This window comes from Rhodamnia argentea, chromosome 9, assembly GCF_020921035.1.
Source record: "Rhodamnia argentea isolate NSW1041297 chromosome 9, ASM2092103v1, whole genome shotgun sequence".
In the NCBI taxonomy this organism is placed as follows: Eukaryota; Viridiplantae; Streptophyta; class Magnoliopsida; order Myrtales; family Myrtaceae; genus Rhodamnia; species Rhodamnia argentea.
The window spans coordinates 1,898,918-1,924,518 of NC_063158.1; the positions used below are offsets into that span (position 1 = coordinate 1,898,918).

The window sequence follows — 25,601 nt, forward strand, 5'->3', positions numbered from 1 at the left end:
CGCTCGAATTACCGATCTGCCCTCCACGTCGCCCCAAGACATGCAGTAACCATCAGTCGGTCGTATAATTTCGACCTGAAAAGGAACAAAGAAATCGGTCGGTCGGTCGGTCGGTCGTATGATGTATTAGCCATGTGAAGACTTGTTTGATTAGTCATTGCCACCGATGAGGAATATAATTTTGTCTTTTCATGAAGCTCATGGCCGAAAGTGGTCCGGAAATGCATTCATTCTAGTTTTATCAATAAAAAGCTTGATGTACCGAACGACAATGTAGAAACAAACGGCGGTTTATCGCAAGTAAAATCTTTTGACTCGGACAGCCAACAGCATTGCATCGAATTTGAATGGAGGGTGTCGTGAGATTTCAGGACAAAGATGTGGAATGTGGGTCAGAGTTCGCATTATGAATTTTTAGAGACTTCCGTCACGGTCTTGGGGCTGGTTTTTGCTGATGTCGCCCTACTTAGATTTGGAGATTGATCGGTGGATGTATCGAGAAAGCTTAAGATGTAATGTATGTCAACTCAAGTGATGCCACGTGAGTGTAATTGGTAAGTGATCTCTTATATGTTGGACAAGTGAAATGAAAGATACGAGATTTAAATCTTGTGTTGCAGATTTGATATCCTCGATTAACCTAATATCTGTTGTCGGCTAAGTTCGTATGTAAGAAATTGCAATTAAACGACAAACAACTAACCTGAAGCCAATGCGGATGAGTATGCAGAAAGTTGATCCGAGCCCAACGTATTGTCGTTGTGTCCTTAAGACAAAATTCGCCCCCTCAATTAGTACCCGAGGAAATTGGACGATTGTCTCCCGGGATAGAACGGATCTCGTTCCTCTGAAGTGGTACGTGTTAAGAGGATTCCACCGAACGCAATTTTGCGGAAATAATCGCAGCAAATGAATGTAATGAAAAAGAGCGAAGAGAAATGATGATGATGTATGTTTTCGGAAAAGCGACGGTTATATATATAGTCACAAACAATTGAAGAGTCACAGTGAATCAAATAGATGAAGAGTCACGAAAGTCACGAAATGCGGTTTCGCCTATGAAGGATTACGAGCCGAAACACCTCCTTTCGAACAAACATATTCGTTCAAAGAAAGTTCCCGAACAAACACATCGTTCGGACGAAGGAAGTTTAAAATTTCAATAGTGTCTGTTGAATCGTGTCATTCGGTTTAAAGGAAGTAGAGCAAAAATAAAATAAATAAAACAATGGAACGGACCCGGGCCCGGCTCGAACCGAACCGAGCTGAGCGGGCGGCGGTGCGCGTGTGGGGCCGACCTAGCTTTACATAGGTCCTCTCTTCCACAAAGTGGGGTCTTGGGGCCCAAACCCATTTGTGAGGTTCCATATTTAAACCCATCTTCCATCTACCCTTTTCCCATGTGGACTCTCTATCCTTCTTCTCATTCACTTATTATGGGATTTCTTGAACCAAATCCCAACAATCCCCACATGAATGAGATATTCAAATATCATGGCTCTTCGTATATGCATGAGATGCAATGTGCGATTATTTCCGAGAGAACGTTGCATCGGGATAAGTAGTCCGAGACTTTGAACTTTCCTTAGTGAAATTTATCGCTTACTTCAATATATTGATGTCTTTGAACTATCGACCTTTGGTGTAAACCTAGACAATAAAGATCACATGTCCCTCAAACAAAATTGGTTCTATGTTGTGTTTTTGGCCATGAACACCGCGGTCTCATGAGTGTTTTAGAGAATTCGGCCTTTTCATTCTCAGAGGGCCCTCACTTCACACTCATAGGTGATTTTGAATGTACGATATATTGCACTCTTAATTGAATCATTAAAAGCTTGTTAGCCTTCATATATTAGTACTGTCTTTATTTGGAAATGAGTAAAAATTTAGTTTACCGTCATAACTTGGTTGTCCTTTGAACCTAGATCTTGGGATCTCAATCAACAAGGTAGGGTTTCCGCTATGACGACTTATTTATCGGCCTTAACCCCATTCCACTTGATGTTTTCACAACCATTCTCTAGTTAGGCCTTTGTTAATGGATCCGTAATATTATCTTTTGCTTTACATAGTCAATTGTGATAATTCCACTAGAAAGAAGTTGTCTTCAAGATCATGTCTTCGACGTATATGTCGAGACTTTCGTTTACATGACATTCCTTGCCCTTCCTATTGCCGTTGACTATCACAATGTATACAACTCGGTTTGGGCCAATTAGGAATATCTTTCTAACATTTGTTCTTCCAGCTTTATCCAAAGCAATAAATTCTGCTTCCATAGTAGATCTTGCTATACAAGTTTGTTTGGATGATTTCCAAGATGCTCCCCACCAAGTGTGAACACATATCCACTTGTTGATTTTGTGTCTTTTATGCCGGTTATCCAATTTGCATCACAAGATCCTTCAAGTACGGGATACTTTGTGTAGTGTAAAACATAGTTTTGAGTATGCTTCAAATAGCCCAATACACGTTTCATAGCTTTCCAATGATTTTCATTTGGACTAATTGTAAATCGACTTAGCTTGCTCACAAAAGTATATCCGCTGGGTTTATGACATACATTAAAGCCTAGTATACTAGCATACTCATTTTGAGTCTTACTTTCAAGTATTCTTTGAAAGATGTAAATTAATATCTATCGGGGTATTTGGTACAATGTCTAGATTCTTGACTTTTCAAGAATGTTTTCTATGTAGTGAGAAGTGCTAATCCTTCGGATGTTTTATGGATTTTAATTCCCAAAATAACATCCGGGCCCATATCTTTCATATCAATTTACTTGTGAGCATGCGTTTGGTTGCCTTAACAACTTCATTGTTGTGCCATTATAAGCATGTCGTCTACATAGAGACATAAAATGACAAAACTATTATGAGTGCTCTTGACATATACACATTTATGCACTCATTAAATTTAAAACCATTTGACAACATTACTTGGTCAAATTTAGCATGCCATTGTTTTGGTGCTTGTTTCAACCCATAAAGTGACTTGATAAGAATACTTTCTTCTCTTGTCCTTGAACAACGAACCCTTTGGTTGTTCTAGATATATTTCTTCTTCTAGATCCCCATTTAGAAATGCTGTTTTGACATCCATTTGATGGATTTCAGAACATTGCTATAGCAATTAACATCCGTATAGATGTAATTTTGTGAATTGAATAAGTATCAAAATAATCAAGGCCTTCTCGTTGTTGTAGCCTTTACCACAAGCCTAGCTTATACTTATCAATAGTACCATCTGCTTTCATTTTCCTCTTGAAAATCCACTTGCTTTGTAGTGGTTTATTACCAGGAGGAAGGTCACCAATTCCCAAGTATGATTTGATAATATGGATTCGACTTCACTATTGATAGCTTCTTTCGAATGGGGCTTGGATGTCGGCTTCTTTGAATGTCCGAGGCTCATTTTCTAAGAGATACGTTAAAAATCGGGTCAAAGACGTGGAAGTCCTTTGTCTTTTGCTACGTCTAGGTTCATCCTCCATTGGATCACTTCTAGATATAGTATCTCGAGACCTCTTATTATTATCAATTGGTTCATATACTATGTTATACGGAAATATATTTTCAAAGAACGAAGCGTCCCTTGATTCAATGATCGTATTAACATGTATATCTAGAATCTCTGACTTATGAACAAGAAAACGATATGCATTGCTATTGAGCATATCCGATAAAAACTACAGTCTTTGGTCCTATCTTAACCTTTTAGGCTTAGGAACCGCAACCTTAGCCAAACACCCCCACACTTTGAGATAATTCAAGTTAGGCATTCTACCTTTCCACTTCTCATAAGGAGTTTGTTGTGTCCTTTTGTGGGGTACTCTATTTAAAATAAAATTTGCTGTCAAACAGCTTTCCCCCACAAATTCTGCGGTAAGGACTATTCAACAATGCATTCATTGTTTCTTTTAAAGATCGATTTTTCCTTTCCGCCACACCGTTCGATTGCGGTGATAAGGAGCGGTGAATTGGTGAATGATGCCAAACTCAGAGCATATTTCCTCAAACGGAAATTCGTATTCACCTCCTCTATCACTTCTTATCATTTTAATTTTCTTATTTAGCTGAGTTTCAACTTCAGATTTATAAGTTCTAAAAGCATTAACTGCATCATCTTTGCTACTAAGCAAATAAGCATAGCAATACCTTGAACAATCATCTATAAATGTGATAAAATACTTATTACCACCCTTGACGGTATTGATTTCATATCACATATATCCGTGTGTATTAAATCTAAAGGTTTGTGATTCTATTGTCTACTAAATGAAAAGGAGGTTTAGAAAATTTAGATTCAACACACACTTGGCACTTTTCACTTGGACATTCAAATCTTGGCAATAGTCCCATACTCATTAATTTCTTTATTGATTTATAATTAACATGTCCTAGTCTAGGTATATTAGGAGACTTAAGCACATAAGTAGAAGCAATCTTATTCATATCATCCTTGGATAACATATTACATTCGGCTTGAACAAACCATCACTCGGATAACCCTTTCCTACATACATCTCATTTTTAGAGAGTACAAACTTATCGATACAAAAACCAACTTGAAGCCATTCTTACTAAGGAGAGTCGACACTAAATTCTTGCGAACATCGGCCAATGAACATTATTTAGTGACACAATCTTTGATGTCATCTTTAGAGCAATCTTTCCGACACCTTCAACATTAGAGGTTGACGAATTACCCATATAGGTTTTTCATCACCCTCGACAGAGTGTAGGACGAGAACATCGATCTGTTTGCACGGATATGACGAGTTGCTCAGATCAATCCACCACTCCTTGGAGTTTCCCACAATGTTGCATTGGATATCATGGCGGTAAGATTGATATCATCAACGCCATTGGAAATTGTTCATTCCTTGAGTTTTTGTCTTTTCTTGTGCTCTTTGGCTCGATGTCGACTTTCCACGGTTAAAGCACTTGCATTCTTCGGCCTTGGGTGAATCCCTCTCGGACTTGCTAGGTATTTTTTCTTCTTGTTGGGTTTTGATCCTTCTTCATAACATTGGCCCTTGAATTCCCATTCTTGGGAGAGTCTATTGTCTTCCTCAATCCTCAATCGAACAATCAAGTCTTCAAGTGACAATTCCTTTTCTTGTGTTTGAGATAATTTTTGAAATCTCCAAGATGGTGGGTTTTTCAATGAAAGCGGCCACTTGAAATGATTCTTAAATCATACCTTCATGAATGTCATGCTGATCATTGAAGTTCGAACTTGACTTAAGAGGGTTTTATGATCTACCATCTTGAGTCCGAAATTTATCAACGATGAATTTCTTCAATCCAGCGTTTGTCTTGTACTTCTTGTAAGCTTTCCATAATTCCTTAGCCGTTTTGCGGACTATAAACATTGTAGAGGGAATTGTCGAGACCATTAAGGATGGTAGTTACGACATGGAAAGTCGAATGCTTCCACGCATCTACTGCGGCAAACCTTTCCTTGTCTACCTCTCCTTCATCAACTTAGGAGCATCCTCATTGAGGAACCTTGCATTCAAAGTCGTGAGATAGAACACTTTGCATCTCTTGAAATCGTTCCATTGAACTTTTGCTTTTTCCATGAGTCGAAACCGACGGAATATGTGTAGGCGTTATCGATGTTGATGCCATTTCTATCACAAAATCTATAAAACAGAATGTATATACTATGAAATAACTATATGAACGAAGTCACAAAATTTCGACTATGGAATATACAAGATTTCAACGGCGTAATAAATATTTGATAGACAACTCAAAGAACAATGCATAAGAATACGCACAAAGTTCGGATCATTTACGCGACGAAGATTGAAACGGAATATTATTTCAAGAAAAGGTAGAATTTTGTCTTAGTTGTTGTGGCTAAGTTGTATGTAAGAAATTGCAATTAAACGACGAACAACTAACCTGAAGCCAATGCGGATGAGTATGGAAAGTTGATCCGAGCCCAACGTATTGTCGTTGTGTCCTTAAGACAAAATTCGCCCCTCAATTAGTACCCGAGGAAATTGGACGATTTCTCCGGGATAGAACGGATCTCTTCCTGAGTGGTACGTGTTCGGGGGATTCCACCGAACGCAATTTTGTAGAAATAATCACAGCAAATGAATGTAATGAAAGAGAGCGAAGAGAAATGATGATGATGTATGTTTTGTGAAGTTATATATATAGTACAAACAATTGAAGAGTCGCAGTGAATCAAATAGATGAAGAGTCACGAAAGTCACGCGGTTTGCCTATGAAGGATTGAAACACCTCCTTTCGAACAAACATATTCGTTCAAGAAAGTTCCGAACAAAATTGTTCGGACGAAGGAAGTTTAAAATTTCAATAGTGTCTGTTCGAATCGTGTCCATTCGGTTTAAAGGAAGTAGAGCAAAAAATAAAATAAATAAAACAATGGAAGGCGCGGACCCGGCCCGAACCGAACCGAGCCGAGCGGGCGGCGGTGCGCGTGTGGGGCCGACCTAGCTTTGCGTAGGTCCTCTCCCTTCCACAAAAGTGGGGTGCCTCTTGGGGCCCAAACCCATTTGTGAGGTTCAATATTTAAACCCATCTTCCATCTACTCCTTTTCCCATGTGGGACTCTCTATCCTTCATTCTCATTCACTTATTATGGGATTTCTTGCAACCAAATCCCAACAATATCCACACAAATGAATTTTGATTCTAGGATAACAAAACTGGTGCCAAGGGTACTGATATCCGACAATGTGGACATAATCTCTGATTGGATATTTTGATTTCGTAAGTATCGTTCTAATTTTTCCCTTTGAATGAACACTAATAACCCGAGTGCCACTAAACATTTGATTTCGAATCAAACGACTCGGAAAGTCAAGTTCTTGAAATATCGGGGGCTTCGAAGTTTCGATCCCGTTAACGAATCCAATAAACGCGGACGAAGAGGGCTCCGAAAGCGTGACCCGACTTGTCTTAGATGCATGTTAAAGAAGACGACGGACTGTCGACAATAAGTCGATGCATCGAGCCCTTTTTTATGCCTTTGCGTACATCTTTTCGAATGCAGATTAGCTGTATACCAGAAGATGGTGCAATACTCACCAAGGCCGTACCTTTGGCATAGATTCATAAGTGATATTACAGAAATTTCTCCTCTTTTTGCTTTCTCATATAGTTGAATCCAACGTAATATTCTCTCGAATATGTACTTGCAGAGAATATTACATTTAGGAGACAATTTCTTCCCCTTTTCATTTGATGAATATCTGGAAGAGAACATGCAAAGCAAGCTACTAATTTACTCTGGCCCGATCTAATTGGTCAAATGATCAGGAACTTCCCACGACATAACTTCATAAGCCATGCCCGCATATATGCTTGTCTCCATCTTCCATCTTTCTCGAATGGGATTTCATTAATCAGACAATTAAAATATTTACTTGGTTAAATCAAATGATAGTAAGACATCTTTTTTTTTTTTCCTTCCTTCCTTTTTTTGAGAATTTCCATGGCTACAGTAACACCTGATTTTGAGGTTGCTTTCCGTAGTCAGAATTAGTCGAGTTCCAAGTTCTGAAGTACAACACCCATTTGTTCCCATTATTTTTCTTTATGGACTTATTTTTGGTTATACAAGCCATTTGAATCCACACCACGTGGACAACTAGTTAAACACTAAGGTTACGTTTGGCAGTCAAGATAAAAGTCGGTATATGATAAAATTTATCACATCATTTGTTTGGTACCTACTCAGGACAATATAAAGTGGGATATAAGGGATTATAATCCGGATAAAATTATCCCATGGGGGAGGTGGGATAGAGGCGGGACAGAGGTGGATAGGATTTCTTCTCATGGTATATAAAAACTATGTTTTTAGAAAATAAACTTCTTAAATTGTAAAATTAAAATAATAATTATATTTGAATTCTAATGTTAAAAAAACTCAAGATAACACAAAAAAATAATATTCATTTTTATTTATTCTATTTTTAATTTTATATATTAATTTTTTTCTACTTTATAATATATAGTTTATATACATACATACACACACACCTAGTATCTATATACATTACCTATTTTAAGTACAATAGTATAGTTTATTACTTCATAAAAAATTTATTAAGAAATGATGGAAGGGAATACAAATAATGATAAAAAATATTTTAAAAAAAAGTAATAGCACCCAGATTTTAACTGAACATATTCAAAATAGAAAATGATCTCTCTAGTTCTCAAAGAGTGAGGAGTAATGAAATTTCTAAAAAAACACTTGCATCTCCATCTCCTCTATATCTCTAGAGTATGTTAAAGTTTCATGACTCTTTTGTAGATCTTTAATTTACGAAAAAACTCTAAAAAGAGGCGAGAGAGTCAAAACTTATTCTCCTTCTTTACTTTCTGGTTTACGTCAAAAGTTTATGAAAGCAGAAAGAGAGTCAAAACTCCTTCTCCTTCTTAATTTTGTGGTTCCTATTGAAGTTTAACGAAAGTAACAAGAGAGGCAAAACTTTTCATAGTCATAAATGTGAATGACCATATTTTCTCTCTCTTCTGGATTCTGCAGTGAATTATAAGAGATTCTTATAGTCTCCGTTTATAAAATTTCAGATTCATTTATATCGATGTGTTCTAAATACCAAACAATGAGTAATATAGGATATGAACATATCCGATTTTATTATTGCAATTCACCAAACAATGGATAGGATATGCCAAAATCCTTGGATTTCATATTTTATCATATCCAATCCTATCATGACTAGAAATCCGAACGACTAAACGCAATCTAAATTTAAAAGAATATAAAGGGGAACATAGTAATTTCAATAAATTTCGATGTGTCATAATGAATTGCACCAGGCCTTTATAGGCTTTATGAAATTATTATCTAAGTTAGTATATAGCAATCAAGATACGCATAATCAAAGAAAGATATACGGGCGATTTTGAGAAATACATAGAATCAACAGAATGATCAAATATCTCTAACAAAGAAAATTACTCTAGATAAATCTTGATTATTTTTAACAACTAAGATTATAACAAGGGCATTAAAATGGTGACAGAGATGGTTGGTGTATATAAAAAGTTAAGCGGCTTCCATGGCATAAGTACTTCGTTTCTTATCGAGGTCGTCCGTCGACACTTTTTATGTATTTATTGCATAAATACAGGGAAATCCGCTGATAAAACGGTGGAAAACTGAAAAAGCAAAATCACTTAGGCCCTGGCTTTTGAATAGATTATTCATTCACAAATTCTGCATAGTCTTAGCAATTTGCTTAATACAGTACTCAATGCAAACCCCCCTCTCTCTCTCTCTCCCTCTCTCGCCCATAATAGACATGCAAAATGTGCGAAAATGGAAATCCAAATATGTTTATAGTCTGCAATCAGCAAACAAAGCACGTGGTGAGTTGGGTTCATGTGTCTATTTGTATCGCAAGAGGCAGACACACTTGACATGTTCTTGTGTTCTTTTTTGTTTTTTTTCGGAGGAAAATTTGCATCTCCTTTTCCTTTCTTTGACTTCGGCGCTTTTGCAATCTCTCTCAAGAAAAGATGGTGCTTGAGGCGCCGACAAGAAGGACCGACACGTACGAAACATATGGGACCGAAATGAAAATTAAGATGCAAGAGAAGTAACGAAGCTCCTTAATTCTCGGGTTGGATTGTGATGGAAAATAGTGTGAGAGTATGAGAGTCGGGATGCCAAGTATGGCTATATAAGGAATTCAATAGACAATTGAAGCTAAGTGTAAAGATAAATACTCTATATTGAAGGAAGTTCTTGTACCAAACGAAAAAAGGGAAAATTACCAAAAAAAAAGAACCCTAAACCTATTGCAAGTATGTTATTTCAGCTCTAAATTTTTTTTAGGCCAATTAAGTCCGAAACCTTTTCATATTTTACCAATTAAGTCCATTTGGAAATTGATGATAGGGACGTTGACTGTCCTACGTAACACTGCCGCCTTTTAAGTGAATATTTTAATTAATTTTTTATGTCTTTTTTTCATTATTTTTATTGCTAAGGCTGGCGGGAAGCCTCCGGCCATTAGACGAGGGCCACGAGCCCTTGCTAACCATTGGGCAATGCCTTAACTCAACGTCAACACTTATCACTTGATGTCTAAGCTTGAACCCTTCTATATTTTGTCGATACCTCTACTTTATGCAATTTAAATTTGCCACAATAACTTCTATCTTGACAAACAATCACCTAAATTCTATATGTTTTTTCAGTTTTTGTTTGCAAAATTTTACTGGAACATTTATTTAATGAGATTTTTGGCGGTAAGGGTAGTTAGTTAAATTTGGAAATTATGACAATGTGAATTGAAGATGTACACACATTATGTGTGAATATGTCAACCTATACAGGTCTTTTGTCCGACCCAAAAAAAAAAATATATAGGTCTTTTGAGATTAAGTGCCCTATAATTTGAGACTAATCTTTTCTAAGCATAAAGAGTGTATGTTATTCTCACTTTAAAGATCACTATGTGAAAGCTCAGGACACGCTCTTCAAGATTCCTTCCACACTGCCCGGAAAGGACTGCTTCAGAGAAATGGTAAGATAAGTATGGGGCAACTCAAAGATAATTTATTTGAAGCACCCAAGTTAGAATAATTTATTCTAAGTTTTCTCAAATGAAGTTATCGAATAATGTTAAAATAGCTACAAGGTGTAGACATTCGTGGTTCTCTAGGTTAAACGAATATACTTACATTTCAAAGGATCCCTATGCCAATTGGCTAATCACAATGAAGTAAAATATATCAAACATCCTTTTCCACCCAACACAACATGGCCCCCTAAGAGCAATGGAAATATGATTTCGACACTATGATTAATTGGGTGTAAGAACCGAACCAGAAAATCTAACCGAATCCGAACCGAAATTTCATATATTTTCGATTCGGTGTGGTTTTGATAATAAAAGAATAATCTTTTTTTTCCTGAAATTTGTGCATTTTCGGTTCGAACAACGTTCTTATCGACTTTTTTTCAGAAGAATTTATTCTCGACATATTAATTGAAGTTTAATATCGTGGAAGGTGAAAAATTTTACGTTTGGACCATTGTCAACTGTTATAGAAGTTTAAACCGTTTATGTTGAAATATTCTAACACTCTGGCTTACGCATAGGTTGGACTTGACCTATGGCTAAGTGTGAAAAATTTGAAGCTCAAGACCTCTTGCTTTGACATCATGAAAGATTTCGTGTGATCACTGTCAACTGTTTGAAAAACTTAACTCGTTAGACTAAGGCACGGTCTAATATTGAAATATTCTAACAAGAGGAACCGAAGAAAAGCTATCCGACCACATCAAATTAGACTAGTAGGTAGTTGATAAAAAGGCCAAACGAGCATGAGATGCAAAATGTATACAAACAGGTTAGAATAGGGGTCGAATTTCTGAGGCGAAACTTCCCCTCAGCCTTCCATCCTTTCCACTCTCATGCTCCGTCTCATTGGCAAAAACTTTCTGGGAATGGCCGGTCATCACGCAATTGTGGATTCTTTGCACCATCTTTAGCAAACACCAAACACTGTTCGGCAATCAGCAAAGTTTGACATGGTTACTCTGTCGTGATTACACTTAATTGTTTTGCTGGGGTCGTATCTTCCATCTTGAATTAAAAGGAGGGTTGGGGGGGGGGGGAAGAATTTTCCACGTGCTTCATCCCCAGTCGTCCTACATTGGTCGTATGGTGGGTGAATTATTGAGTGACATTGAAGAGAAAAAACAAAAGGTTCTTCAAAAGGGATAATCGATTCACCTTGTCCTGAACATATCGTACCTAAGAAAAGGGTACATTTTTCAACTCTTAAAAGTACTTGAAATCTATGTGATTAATCGATGGGAATTAGAAAACAAAGGAAATGTGAGGCCAATGTCATATTCTCCGAGTATATTAACTGAATTATGGTGCCATTTAATTCGTGTATGCATTTAAATATATTAGAATGAAGTATTCTCTAAGGTTCTATTTGTTTCGCGAAAAATACGAGGTTTCCGGAAAATTATTTTACAAGAAAATGAAAATATTTCTGGTGTTTGGCTAACCTATGAAAATGACCTGAAAAATGTTTCACGTTGTTTTGTATGGAGAATTGGATTTGATTTTCCTTCATAGACTCCTTTTAATAATTTTTTATTTTTTTAAATTCAAAATTTTAAATTATTTATCTTTATCTTTTTTCCTTTTTTTCTTTTGGTTTCGGATGATCGCTAGCCACGGCAATGGCTGGATAGCCTCGAACCGGCCGGCCCTCATTATGGACGATAGCTACGTAGGCCGCCGTTGCTGAAGTCTACGATCGGTAGAGGAAGGAGCGGCAGGCAGAGAAAGGAGAAAGAAGGAGAAAAGAAGAAAAGAAAAGAAATAAAATTAAAAATTAAAAATAATTTTTTTGAATTTTTTTAAAAATAAATAAATAATGAAGAGAAAGTAAAAATTAATTGCAAAAAAAGAAAGTATGAAAGAGAGAAGGAAGGAAATATGAGAAGAGGAAAATATTTTCTCCACTTTTGAATGGTTTTTTTCATGGGTGGAAAATATTTTCCTACACTAGCTTATTTTCCGCGATCCAAACGCTAGAAAATTCAAAAAAGGTTTTCTTGAAAGTTTTTTTCGCGAAACAAATGAAACCTGTAATTTGCCCCCTAATTGTAGGTTGCTAGAGTTTACCTCGCAAGAAAAGGTTTTCGTACATTTTCCATACAAACAACAAAGTGCATATTAACTAGGTAAGTTTGTTTGAGTGAAAGTGTTTTCTTGGAGTTGGTTTTTTTGAATTTCACTGGTTTAGTTTTCCGAAAATGACTTAGTCGATGGAAACACTTTTTAATCAATGAAAAATTCATATATAAAATTAGAAACGTAAATTCCCCATCTAAAGAGGTGAAAATATTTTTCGAAATAGCTTATCTCGATTTTTTTTTTAATTTTTAAATAATTTTCGTTTTCATTTTCATATTTTTATATTGTATATTATATTTTTTTTCTTTTTCTTCTTTAGCTACTAGTCGTCGGGTCATGGCGACAGCCAAAGACTAGCCACACGAGGTCGTGCCTTGTCGGATCCTCGCAAGGCTCGACCTCGCCGGCTCGGGCGAGCTCAATCATCGTTGGTCGCCCGATGAGTTCGACCTCATGCGGCTGCTCACCGTCCATCGTTGAGGCCCAAAGGGCTGGCGCAGAAGAAGAAAAAGACAAAGACAAAAATAAAAAATAAAATAAAATAGTATAATATAAAATAATATAATATGAAATAAAAACATATTTAATTTTTTGAATTTTCTTTTGCCTCGAATAAAGTCATCAGATTGAAATCATTTTACAAATGAGAATAAACATCAAAAAATGTTTTCAATAATGTATCACCAAATAAAAGAAAACAAACCGTTTCTTGAAAAGCGATTTTCAGAAAATCACGTTCCTTTGTCATGGAGTTTTCCTCTAACCAAACGGACCCTAAGTCTCTATTTATTTGCGAAAAATAACTGATTTTGAAAATATTTTTCAAGAAACATTTGCTTATTTCGATTGGAATAACTAGTTACCGAGTGTTCATATTCAACAACAATTTATGTCTCACAATTTTTATGGACCATGAAAATATTTTTCGATTTGTCATTTCTGTATGCGATGTAGGTGATGAATTTTAGGAATTTTTTTTCAAATCACTCATTTTCCATCGAACAAACAGAGCCTAATTGATTGTTCATCATCTTTCTCTTCTCTCTTTCTTACTTTACTATTCAATTGTTACTCATTTGTACTTATGTTTTATCCTAGCATAACGAGGCTTTGGCAACTAGCGAAGGGAAATGAGAAAACAAGGGAAAAAAAAAAGAAAGGAAAGAAAAGAAAAGAAAAGAAAAGAAAATGAAGAAAAAAAATTAACGAAAATTGGATCATGTCATGTAAGAGAGTGGTTGTGGCTAGACCGCCATATCAATAATTTTCAATCAAAATCAGCTAGAAAGACTATAGTAGCACTCGTAAAAAGATTTAGAACGAAATTGATATTCGTGTAATCACTTTATGATTTTTCTTTCGAAATGATCCTTAGCTTATGTTAGAAAAAATGACACAAATGGTCCATGAACTTTGACCCAATATGCAATGTTGTCCATAAACTTTTGATTTATTCAATGTGATTTCTGAACCATAGGTACATGTTCAGTTTAGTCATGTTCTTTCTTCCATTAATTCAAGTTCGGAGATAATATTGAATATTTTCATATAGTCCACGGGCTAGATTAAATGTAAATCAAAAGTTGAAGGACCACATTATATAAATTTAAAAGTTCAGGGACGAAATTGCACATTAAAATAAAGTTCGGGGATTATATTGCATATTGGACTAAAGTTTATGGATCATTCGTGTAATTATCCACTTATGTTAAGACCTTATCAGATAATGTCGTAGTTATGCTAAAATACTTGGTGCGCTTCATTTTAGTTATACCCATTTGTGGTCCAGATGAGGATTTCTGGGCTAGACGTTGGGCACTCTCCAAGCCCAACTTTGACTCCCTCGCCTCCAAGTTTCGTTTTCTACTCGCAAGGCTCGCCTCCTGGAGTTTATAGCCACCTCTCTCTGCCCTAACACTTTAGAACCAATACGACGCAAGATGGTTTGTCTTCATCTTCACATCTAATGACACAACCAGAGATTGCAAGCCTAACCTCCAGCTGGGATCAAAACGATAAGGTGTTTCTGCCATTGGAGTCTAACTCTCTTGAGAAGACGAAGCAAGCTCGCCCACAGGGTCATACCGATGGAAGCTCACACGCTGGAGATGTTTGAAGTTGGGCCGTGTGAGACCCCTTTCCAAATGGGCTTCTTGATTGGCCGGAGGTTCTCTCGTCTGATACAGAGCAGGTTGTCTAGAGACCTCATCCTTCAAAACCAGCTCCTGCCATGGGCAAGAGCTCCAGAATCACGGCCTCTCCTCGAATCTCTCTGCGGGAATAACCGGAACAAGTTCCCTCGCTACTGGGACGAGCTCGTTGGGACGGCAGAAGGGAGTGGCGTGCCGGTTCTCGATGTAATCCTCGTGCTCGTTTGCCAGTAAAAAGAAACAAACGAAGAAAAAGAAGTGGGTGAATGGTTTTATATTGGCTGATATATGACATGGCTTGAACCGTTCGTGTGCAGGTAGTATTGATAAACTTCAGGAAGGAAATCCTACCCTTCATCCCGGAGAAGGAGCCAAAGTCAGACCCGCCCGAGAAAGCCATCGAGTGTTCAGACGTATTGGTCGTCAGCAAGTCGATGGCTGCTGCCGGGCACAACGAGGACGCTAATGTCGCTCTGGTTGGCCACACGTATGCTTTGAAAACTTTTCTCTCTGTCGAGATTCATGAAGTTCAACTCGAATGTAATCGGCCGAGTTGTGACGAGTGACGGTTGTTTCTGTCATGGTGTATGCAGCTACTTAATCAAGGGTACTCTGTCAAATGGATTGTGCTTCATTTCGTACACGTATGCAGGTGAGCTCCCGAGCTGCGCTTTCGGATTCAACAACAATGGAATGGTAAGAAAGCTCAAGCGCATGCTGAATCAGTAATACCGGCTAGTACTTCGCACCTGATGCAGTAGATAAACAAACATCATAATTCGACGTTGGAGAAGTTAGGGACAATAAAGAACCGAATCCTATTGAATTTTTCCTATAATCTCGAGTCTTGGGTATTGACCTTTGCGAAATTCCTGATGAATGAACTTACATTTGAAATGAGATATTCAGGGATTTACACTGAATGCAGTACCTCCCTCTAAAGAAGAGATTGTAGCAGGTGGAATTGGAAGGAACTTCATCTCCAGAGATCTCCTCGAGGCGACGAGCATGACCGATGCGACCAGTGTAAGGCCTTATTCGCATTTTGTATCTCACATCTGTTGATATGGACAGTCTAATTTGCTGATCTTCTACTTCTCTGCCAAGAAAATCCGCTCTGCAGAAGCATCCGTAGGGCACAGCTACAATCTGATCGACCTGAAGGCACGAAGAATTAGCAACATAGAGACCGCATCGGGGAACCGGCTCTCGGTTAATGAAGTGGATGAAACGCCGTTCTTCCATGCAAACATGTATCTGCATCTTCTAGTCAAGCAGGTATTTTACCAGCAACCCAACTAGCTAGAAGATGATATAACGCCGGAAGCCTCATGCACTCTATTGCAGACATGAACAATTCGAGAGAATTGTGGCCAGAAATGATTAAGTCAATGGATAACCGAAACAAAACTCAATAGGCTGGCGCGTAGTGACATAAATTCTGAATCACCAAGTAGTTTTCTATTTCCATTTACACAGGAATTTGCTAAATTGCTGTTCAGGTAGAAGATGAGAACTCAAAAAGCAGGCAAACGAGAGCGGCTGTGTTACCGAAGAATTCTAAACAGGACTTCCTGTCACTCCTTGGAGATACAGATGATGCGAAATATCCCATCTACATGTCAGGTAAACCAGAAAAGTAATGGGAAAATTCTTTCTTGTTCTTCTCCATTTTGTCCTCCGTTTCTAACCGTAACCATCTTCAAGGTCCAATGCTGTACACGCTATGCACGGCTCTGGTCAATCTGGACGAGCGGACGCTGAGCATCATTAAAGGGAATCCAAAGAAAGGAGAAATTTCTCATACCTTCTCTCTGTCCTCACCAGATCTCAAGAAGCTGTGCTGAAACCTCCATGCAGCTCATTTTGCTCTGATGAAGTGGGAAAGACTAATGCAGTTTCCGGGGCTCTCATCCAGGTTTCCTGTACACCTATTGAGTGGCCCTCTCCTGTCATTTTTCGCCGGAACTCGACTTAGGTATTTTTTTTTTCCTGCTAAGCGGCCACATACTACACTGAAGGTCCGTTATGAGATGCAGAAGTCTTAACTCCTCGGAGCCGGTCGATCACTAGATTCATGTCTTTTAACAATTAGAAACTTGAAATTGACAATATGCAAGATCCTGTTACTGCCATGCTCATTTAGAAGCAGAAGCTATCCGGCTCAGCACAGCAAAAGAGTGAACTACGGTTCAAGCAAATCTCTTTGCTACTTGATATTTAGGACTAAATTACACTACTAGTATCAAAATTTGTGTATAATGCTTCCTTTAGTGCCAAAACTGTCAAAACAATTATTTAAGTGCCAACTTTTTTAAAAACAATTACTTAAGTGCTAACTTTTTTTAAAAACGATCACTTCTGAGCCAATTTTGATTTGAACTAGCGTGGCTAGCGGGAAATCCGACATGGCCTATTTTTTTTATTAATATTTGAGCTGATGTGGCCCGTCACAATTGGCATTGAAGTGTGTTTTTAAAAAAATTTGGCACTTAAAGTAATCATTTTTTTTTAAAAAATTAATACTTAAATGGTCATTTTGAAAGTTTTGATACTGAAATGATCGTTTTTTAAAAAATTTGGTACTTAAATGATTATTTTGAAACTTTTGACACTAAAGTGAGTACCATACATAAGTTTTGACATTTGTAGTGTATTTATGTCTGATATTTAGTTTCACAGGTCATGGAACTTGGCCACGCCAAGTTTCACAGCCACGCCAACACCGAAGAGGTTCCTAATAGATGTCTCATTTCCCTTATCAAACAGGAACAACCTGCGGCAACCATAATAGCACTAACAGAAACAATAATAACTATGCTAAAACACTTCTGTTTACCACAAGAGCTTATGGTATGCCTCAACACAGAAATATAGATCCGAAACCGTTCCAAAGAGTATGCGATTTCTCTCGTAATCATCCGCAACATGGATGACTCCAAGCAGAAGTGCACCGTGAAAGGAACCTCAACGGACCATGATGTGACCAATACAGACTCCTAATTTTTCCAGATTTCATTTGTGAAATACTCAATTCTGTACTGCTCTATATCGGTATTACAAGGGTATTCATACTCTTGAACAAGAAACAGAACGCACCATCAGAAAAGAAGAAGTGGAGAACCATAATCACAGTTGAGACTCGAGAGTATTGGGAATGATATACACGGGCTAGGAATTTGGGAAATGGACTGACAGCCGCAGCCTCCATTTGCCAGTTCCTCCTCATACAACTCAATGCTTTACACCATTGAGAAACCTCTGGAAGCTCTTAACCGTGAGCGTTGCCCCTTTGACCTCGCTTCCATAAGCTTTGCTTTCAAAGTATTCTCCTTTATGACAGGCGGTAATTTTGAAGATGACTCTGATACATCTGGATCAATGGATGACTGTTTCACCATCCATGGTCGTACTGGACTTGCCTGAGTCCTCCACGCAGAGTTACTGCATGAAGCCTCCCCAAAGTCAACATCGGGATGGACAGAACCTCCACTTGACAACTTTAATTGACTCTTTATGAAGTCATCCAGCATGGAATTTGCAGTTAAACTGCGGACTTCAGATTTGTTCTTTCTTTCATGACTAAACTCATCCGTTGCTTCACGGTTGTCCAATTTGTGGGTACTGGTAACCTCAACTGGGCTTCCATCACCCCTTTTATCCCTTGTGGTGCCGGCTTTTTCAGACTTAGCCTGAAAACTGGATGGATTCTGAGCTTTCCTCCTCCCACGAGGTGTGCGCTTTTTCTTGGTTAGCTCTGTTTCGACTTTGTCATCAGTATTATTATCCAAGGCTTCTTCCTCATATGCCTTAAACTCACCGTGGGTTTGTCGATTAAGCTCAAAACAATTAGAATCACTTCCATCAGAATCGTCTTCATCACCCAGATCTTGAGGCGCGCTTACAACCTCATTCAGAGGAACAGATTCAAGTGAATTTCGCCGTTCCCTTGGCAATGTGTTGTCGACACTCTTAAGGGCATCCTTCCTTTTAGCTTGAAGGAATGTCTCAATTTCGAAGCTCAATTTGTCCACAACGGAGCTCTTTTCTGCAGAACCACTTTGGGCTCCTTCTAACTTCATCTGCATCCGCTCATCAAGCCATGATTCAGATATATGGAGAATCAAACGGTCACGTTCAGATCCTCCAGCCCAATCCTCATCATACCTTTGTTTCAATGAATGAACCTCATGTTCATAGCCTCTTATACCAACAGCAAACTCATCACAGAGATCTTCCAATAGTTTCCTTGATTTTCTCTCCTGTTCCAGCTCTTTCAAGGCATGAGAAAGAGAAGATTTTGCATCAGAAAGTTCTCGAGCTAACTTACGGTGTAGGCTCTCTGAACGCTTTCTTAACTTCCTCTCATCTTCTAGCTCATCTCTTGCTGACTGAACAGCAGCATGAATTCGATCTTGTTCCTTCCCCTTCCGAACTATTTTATCTTCCGAAATTTGCTTCATCAAAGCATCTATCTCATGCCGATCAGCTTGTTGGTCCCGAAGCAACTCTTTAATCCGGACACGGGCATGATCAAGCTCCATCTTCAATGCTTTTATCAGTGATATATTGGATGCATGCTGCTCTTCCAAGCTCCAAATACGGTTTAGTACTTTTAGAAGTTCTGTTGATGTTTTGAGGCTGTAATGTGGCTCATTAACTCTTCTTTTAAAGTCTAAAGAACTAGAAGGAGTGACTGCTGGGTTATATGGAGTTACCTGCAACAGCATGGTAATTTGAGTCATTATGCCCTTGTTAACATTACGTACATAGTATCGCTAATACTTGAAAAGCCTTAGGCAGCGACAGAGCCATGGTAGCGACGAACTGAGAAGCTCTATACAATAAGCTCATTAACGGAATTGTGCAAAAGGTTTAAGTAAATTTGTGCAATTTAAATTACAGAACCCAGAGTTTTAATGAAGAATGGTCTCAAAAACGGTGCCTTATACAAAGATGTTCAGTCTGTCCAAGAGGAGAAGAACATGAAATGTTCAAGTGGTGCATTCAATTCTCCTGTCAATGAAAAGATATTCTGCACGCTAATCAACACAAAAGGATGACCAGTTTATTTATGAGAAAGGAACAAACATAAACGGTCTGTTGTAGTTTGGCCAACATATTACTAAATTATGGTCCTTTCTACCTCAATGCTTAGATGAAAGAAAACAGGCAGATGTTCTACGAGTAGACAATACTCAACCCTAATGCATCAAAACACAATTCTCTTTACTCTAGAGCTGGAACTAAACTTAAAAGCAGAATCACCTCCATCGAACTACCATAACTTGCTGGGGAAACAGGCTGTATGGCGCGATTATTTCTTTCAATTGATCGATGATGTTGCATCAGAGATGCCGCGACGTGCCTCCTTAAACTGCTTGTACTCTCTGGCTGTTAGATGGCATAACCCAACTTAGTAAATTTGCAAGAGTACCTCGTCGGCTATGTCCCATACTGAACTAATGAACAGTAATAACAACAGAAAGCATCTATCATGAAGATTGCTGCACTGAGATTAAGATGAACAAATGAAGGATCTAGCGATTCAGATTAATATGACAACAGCATAATTGCTTTTAGATGTCGGAGAAACTAGGGTGGTAAAGAAGCAGAGATATCTATACCCTACTTGCTTCTGACGTGCAATTAGCTGAATTAGACCTTGGCTGAACTAATTCACATTTACAGACCAAAAAGGAGGGCAACCTTGACAACAGTTAACAAGAACATGTCCGAGAAGAGACTGTTCTTTCCGTCAAATTTTCCTAGTCGACACACAAAAGTGCAGTTTCTTGACTGGAGCAGCCAAGCACAGATGGGTCAAGCATCAATGGAACCCTGAAGCTGCTTGAGGCCTTACTGATGCCATTTTAGGATCATAAAGAGATGCAGACTGAAATACCCTCGTGAGTGTTTCTCCAGACACAGAGACCAAAGACAGCCCCAGTCACACAGAACTCCAGTGGACACACCATACGAAGAGCGATACAAGACTGGTCATGATCTCACAAACGGAGCAAAACACAAACATCGGAAACAAAAACACAATAGATAACCCTCTAACAGATAAAACCAGGACGAACTACAAGAAACACAGTCCCAGCCATTACAAACCCAGATCACAAAAGCCAATCAAGAAGCCAAAGCATGCACCTGTTCAGGAGAACTCGGAGAAGGATCGGCCAAAAAGTGAGAGAGCTCAAACCCACCGCCGCCATCCTTGTCCTTGCGGAGGCGGCGCAGCCCAAGGGGAATATGACCAAGATTGCCATTGTGGGGGTGCATTCCGGAAGAGGCCAGGTAGTGAGTGAACTCCCAGAGAGCAGCTGCGAGCTTTCTTGCAGAAATACGATGACAAGAGGAAGAGGAAGAAGGGTTGGAGCCAGACGAGGAGGCAATGATAGCTCCACGCGCAAAGAACTCGAGTCTCACAGGAGTGCTGGGGCCACCACATCTTTTGCTTAGAATTACGCCCCTCCTTAACTTTTCTCCCAAATTTTCCTCCTTTTCTGCTGCCTCTTCCCCACTTTTCCCTGCCCTTCTCATGTTTCTCTCTCTCTCTCTCTCTCTCTCTCTCTCTCTACTCATCCATTTTCTTTTCTTGGGTTTTGAAAAAAGAAATCCTTTCTTTACCTTTGCCCCTCTTTGTCGGGGACTTGGGGATCACTGTGCGGGAGAAGTTTACTTCAATGCTGATCTCTCTCTCTCCCTCTCTCCCCCTCTCCCTGTGTTTTCCTCTGTTTTGTCACAGTAGTTCTTCTTCCCTCTGAGTCTGGTTCTCCAGAGAACTTTGACGTCTTCTTGACAGCTTTGTTCGACAGCTTCCCCAGACATCCATCCGTTGCCCTCTGTATTGAATAATACTGATCAGGGAAAGAGGAAAGTGAAAGCCGGTTCGGTCGGATCCAGGTCGGCCTGCAAGAAGGCCCCCCTGCGTATTGCTACCCGCCAAATTCAGGTGTCACCGGCTTATTACTTCGGCCAGCGATGAGAGAGGACCGATGCTTCACAGTCCCGATGGGCTCAAATCCTGGCTCCAGTTATCAGAAGGGTATGATCAAGCCGAGTCGAACAAATAAAACTGCCGGGTGCAGACTTGACTCGACTCCTCTATTTGGTGCTCAAAATTAGATTCTTGTCCGATCCGATGTTGATTTCCTTAGCCGAGCTCTATTAGCATAGATTTTTTTTTTTTGATCAAAACAAAAGCTTTCATTAGATAGAAGGGCGGGCAGAATGTCCAGCCATGACATCAAAGCAAAGTAAATCCCAAAAAGGTTGGGGAGGCTTAGCTAGCCAATTAGGAGGGAAAAAACTAAACGATGTGTTTTTATAATCCAATCTACGCATGAATTAGTTTCGCGCGGATTAAAGGCTACAGATACCCATGGAAGTTGGGCTAATAATTCTTTGCAATCCACCGAGAGGTTGCGGATAGACCATGGAGCTTGGGCCGGATCTGATAAGGAACTGAGCTATCAACCACCGATAAGCAATCGGAGATTAACTCAACCTTCTCTTCGTGCAAATCACTTCCAAAAGCACTTCTTCTCTCGGATCTATTTCTTTCACGCTCGAACCCCTTCAAGAAACGAAGACCCTCTCTCATGGCTAGGGTTTCGGCTATGCGAGGGGTCTTTGCTCGATTAGCATAGAAATTAAGATGCTCGAATTCCCGCTCGATAACTCTTGAGAGTCGTCGAGCTAAATATTCCCAAGTTTGAGCTCAACTTTACCAAAATTCTTGAGTAGCTCAAGTTTGAGCCCAATTCCAATGAGAGTTGATATTGAGTTATCCTAAATAGAATTCAAGCTGCTCAGAGTAGCATGATTCAATTTTATCATTTCTTAGACAAAAACATATTTTTCTATTGGGCCTGCGATTAGCTAGAAGCTCTAAAAATTGCAGTAATTCCGTAACAATTATAGTTCATCACTGTAATGATCCAGCCCGTTCAACACAAGCCGAGTTTTTCTAATGAGTATTCTGAGTAACTCACTCAAAGTATTGACCATTTGAGGGTAAGTGTTAACTTATAAATCAATAACAAGAACTTTCTCAAGGTTTCCCACGTGAAATGGATTATTTCTCGGGATGGAAGGGGGGTTTTTGCCAATACCACCAGATAAGTCCTCCAAGATGTGCCTCAAGATATGGTTGCTAGGAGTCGAACCTAGGACCTCATCGGTTTAACTGTCTAAGGCCCAATGTGTCTCACTAACTCGTTCGATGCCTAATTGGCATGATATCTAATGCTTTTCAACTTCAAATAAATGAATAAAAGATGAGCAGTTTTTTTTTTTTTTGAAAAATGTAAAATCACCCTTTTTATATTTGAGCGACATGATGTATTCATCAATCTATTAAACTTAAAAGATAGACTCCCAATGGTATCTTCACAATGACATGGATAGAGATTTTCATTCCACGAAAGTATCTTCTTTTCTTAGCATTTGTTTTTAGCGTGGCGTGACTCAACGATATATGTTCCACTCTTGTATATGAGCGAATTAGCTTGACAATTCGTGTGGTGAAAAAATATGGGAAACGAGAGCCATTTACACTCTTTCTAGTCCTGGAATGGGATATGATCCAATTCAATCAAAAGAAAACATTAATTTATTTACTTAGGTTTTGTTTGTTTCGCAAACAAAAAAATTTATATGAAAAATACTTTAATAAAATAATAGCTAATGAATGAAGGAAAGTAATGTCCATCGTTTATGAAAAAGTTAAAGATAATTTCAATTAACAAAAAATTTTTAGTGATATAAATGATATTTTTAGAAAAATATTTTTAAAATTAATTATTTTTTACAAAATAAACGTAACTTCACTTTTGTAATTAGCCGAATCCACGGTTGTGTGATATGAACTAATTAGCCGAAGGTATGGGGCTCGCTTTAATATACCCGTATTCGCGGCACCATTAAAGATATGGCGGTTGTGTGATCCAATGCTTTGTGCTCAATTTCCAATAATGTTTAAGGAATGTACAGGCGCCAGTCTAAATGGGCTGGTTTTGTTGATGTGGGCCTAGCATGGGGGCTTTCTGGGCCTGTTGGAAGGCCCAACAAAACAGGCCATAGGATAATTTCCTCTCTTATTAATGGTTTTTGGTTTTTAATAAATAACGAACTGAGCACAAAAGTCCAGAGTTATTGGAGGCTCCAACGCAAAAAAGAGAGGAGGAACGAGGACGTAAAGTTAAAATTGGCAATATTTTGGATTTGAGAGCTTGCCGACCCGAGGTGCTTTCAATTAATGCATGCAGTATTTCTTGCATTTTTTTTAATGGAATATGAACTAATTCAATCCAAAGAAAACATTGGTGGGAATGAATAGCAGAAGCCCGATACCTTCGCCCGGGAAGATCACCAAGAGGAAGGCCAAGTCCGAGCCCGTTAATATATTCAATCAAACCCACCTTCACTCAAAAGCTTAAGCTAATGAGTTATGGGCCAACATGGGTATATTAAGTGCTTTACACCACTTCGATTCTCCGATATAGGATTTCTTTAACACTCTTTCTAGTCTTGGAATGGGATATGACCCAATTCGATCAAAATAAAATGGGAAAAGTTCAAATAAGGGCTTGAAGTATTTTCATTTTCTCAAATAAGGGCTTGAAGTGAACTTTGTTTCAATTGAGGGCCACAAGTGGCCATAGATTTTCAAAAAAGGGCTTGACCTAAAGGGTATTTTTGTCATTTCTCTCTTTTGATTTTTTGACCTTTTTTTTCTTTGTTTTTTCATTTTTCATTTTTAATTAAAAAATTGAAAAAAAAAAAAAATGGAACACAAGCCTCCCTTCCCGCCTGGTTGCCTGCCTTAGCCCAAATTTGGTTAGGGATCGCTAGCCCTTGCCCTAACCAAGCCCCCCAAGCCGAAGATGTTCAAAAGCTGCCATGATAAGAACGAGGATGCATGCTGGATTTGTCGAAATTGCACTTCCGGAGATATGCCCCTTTATCTTGTCGTCCTCAATCTCTCCATTCCATTTAGAACAAAGTTGATCGTGATGATGCAATGACCTCCGCACTCGAGTCCTGCCGATTCTTTTACGCGGTCAAAAATGTCCTCCTTCCATTGCTATAGCTCCTCAATAATAGCTTCTTTATTAGTTGTCTCTACCACCCAAACGAGATCCTCATATTCTTCCTTCGCTATCGTCCCCAATTCAAAACCTAGAAGTAGAGCCGCCTGGTCGGGGTGAGGGCCGACAACCCTCGCCTCTAGTTAGCGGGGTTGCCGGCCCTTCCGAGGAGTTGGTAACTCGGCGAGTGTTCACTGACGCCCATACCAGTGGCGTTTGTGTGTGTAATTTCTTTTATTTTTTAAATTCTTAAAAAAATAGAAAAAAGAAAAGACAAAGAAAAGAGAAAAATTCTTACCAAAAAAAAAAAAAAAGAAAAGAGAAAAAAATAATAAAAAAAGGGAAATGACAACAAGGTCCTTGAGACCAGGCCCATTTTTGAGACTTATGGCTACTTCCGGCATTTACTTGAAACAAAATTTACTTCGGGCCTTTATTTGAGAAAATGATGGCAATTCAAACCCTTATTTGAAACAAGATTCACATCGGACCCTTATTTATGATAATGAATGCACTTCGGGCCTTTATGTGGAATTTTCTCAAATAAAATATTAATTTATTTACTTAGGCTCCACTTGTTTCGTGAAAAATAAATTATTTGGAGAATACTTTGAAAAATATCATCGCTTATATCACTTACAAAAATGAATGAATGAA

At 38.5% G+C, this 25,601-nt stretch overlaps 2 protein-coding genes across 2 annotated transcripts; one reads left to right on the top strand and one right to left on the bottom strand.

The window, feature by feature from the left end:
- Window positions 1-14,676: 14,676 nt before the first annotated feature.
- On the top strand, window positions 14,677-16,762 carry LOC115740863. The gene is made up of 7 exons (XM_030674494.2): window positions 14,677-15,051; window positions 15,162-15,331; window positions 15,438-15,540; window positions 15,754-15,870; window positions 15,952-16,122; window positions 16,347-16,470; window positions 16,552-16,762. The coding sequence occupies exons 1-7, from the start codon at window positions 14,782-14,784 to the stop codon at window positions 16,689-16,691; spliced, it is 1,095 nt and encodes a 364-aa protein (XP_030530354.2). The 5' UTR covers window positions 14,677-14,781; the 3' UTR covers window positions 16,692-16,762.
- Window positions 16,763-17,827: 1,065 nt separating this feature from the next.
- LOC115740870 (uncharacterized protein At5g41620) lies at window positions 17,828-21,867 on the bottom strand. Its single transcript, XM_030674501.2, has 3 exons — window positions 21,001-21,867; window positions 20,113-20,238; window positions 17,828-19,562 (listed from the first exon to the last, which is right to left on the bottom strand). Exons 1-3 carry the CDS (start codon window positions 21,433-21,435, stop codon window positions 18,087-18,089), a joined length of 2,037 nt encoding a protein of 678 aa, XP_030530361.2. The 5' UTR covers window positions 21,436-21,867; the 3' UTR covers window positions 17,828-18,086.
- Window positions 21,868-25,601: the final 3,734 nt, after the last annotated feature.

Coding starts and splice junctions, on each gene's coding strand:
- LOC115740863 (XM_030674494.2), top strand. CDS start 14,782: ATGGAAGCTCACACGCTGGAGATGTTTGAAGTTGGGCCGTGTGAGACC. Junction 15,052..15,161: donor GTGGCGTGCCGGTTCTCGAT/GTAATCCTCGTG, acceptor GTTCGTGTGCAG/GTAGTATTGATAAACTTCAG. Junction 15,541..15,753: donor GATTCAACAACAATGGAATG/GTAAGAAAGCTC, acceptor TGAGATATTCAG/GGATTTACACTGAATGCAGT.
- LOC115740870 (XM_030674501.2), bottom strand. CDS start 21,435: ATGAGTAGAGAGAGAGAGAGAGAGAGAGAGAGAGAGAGAAACATGAGA. Junction 20,239..21,000: donor CTCCGAGTTCTCCTGAACAG/GTGCATGCTTTG, acceptor GCCATCTAACAG/CCAGAGAGTACAAGCAGTTT. Junction 19,563..20,112: donor GTTATGGTAGTTCGATGGAG/GTGATTCTGCTT, acceptor ATGCTGTTGCAG/GTAACTCCATATAACCCAGC.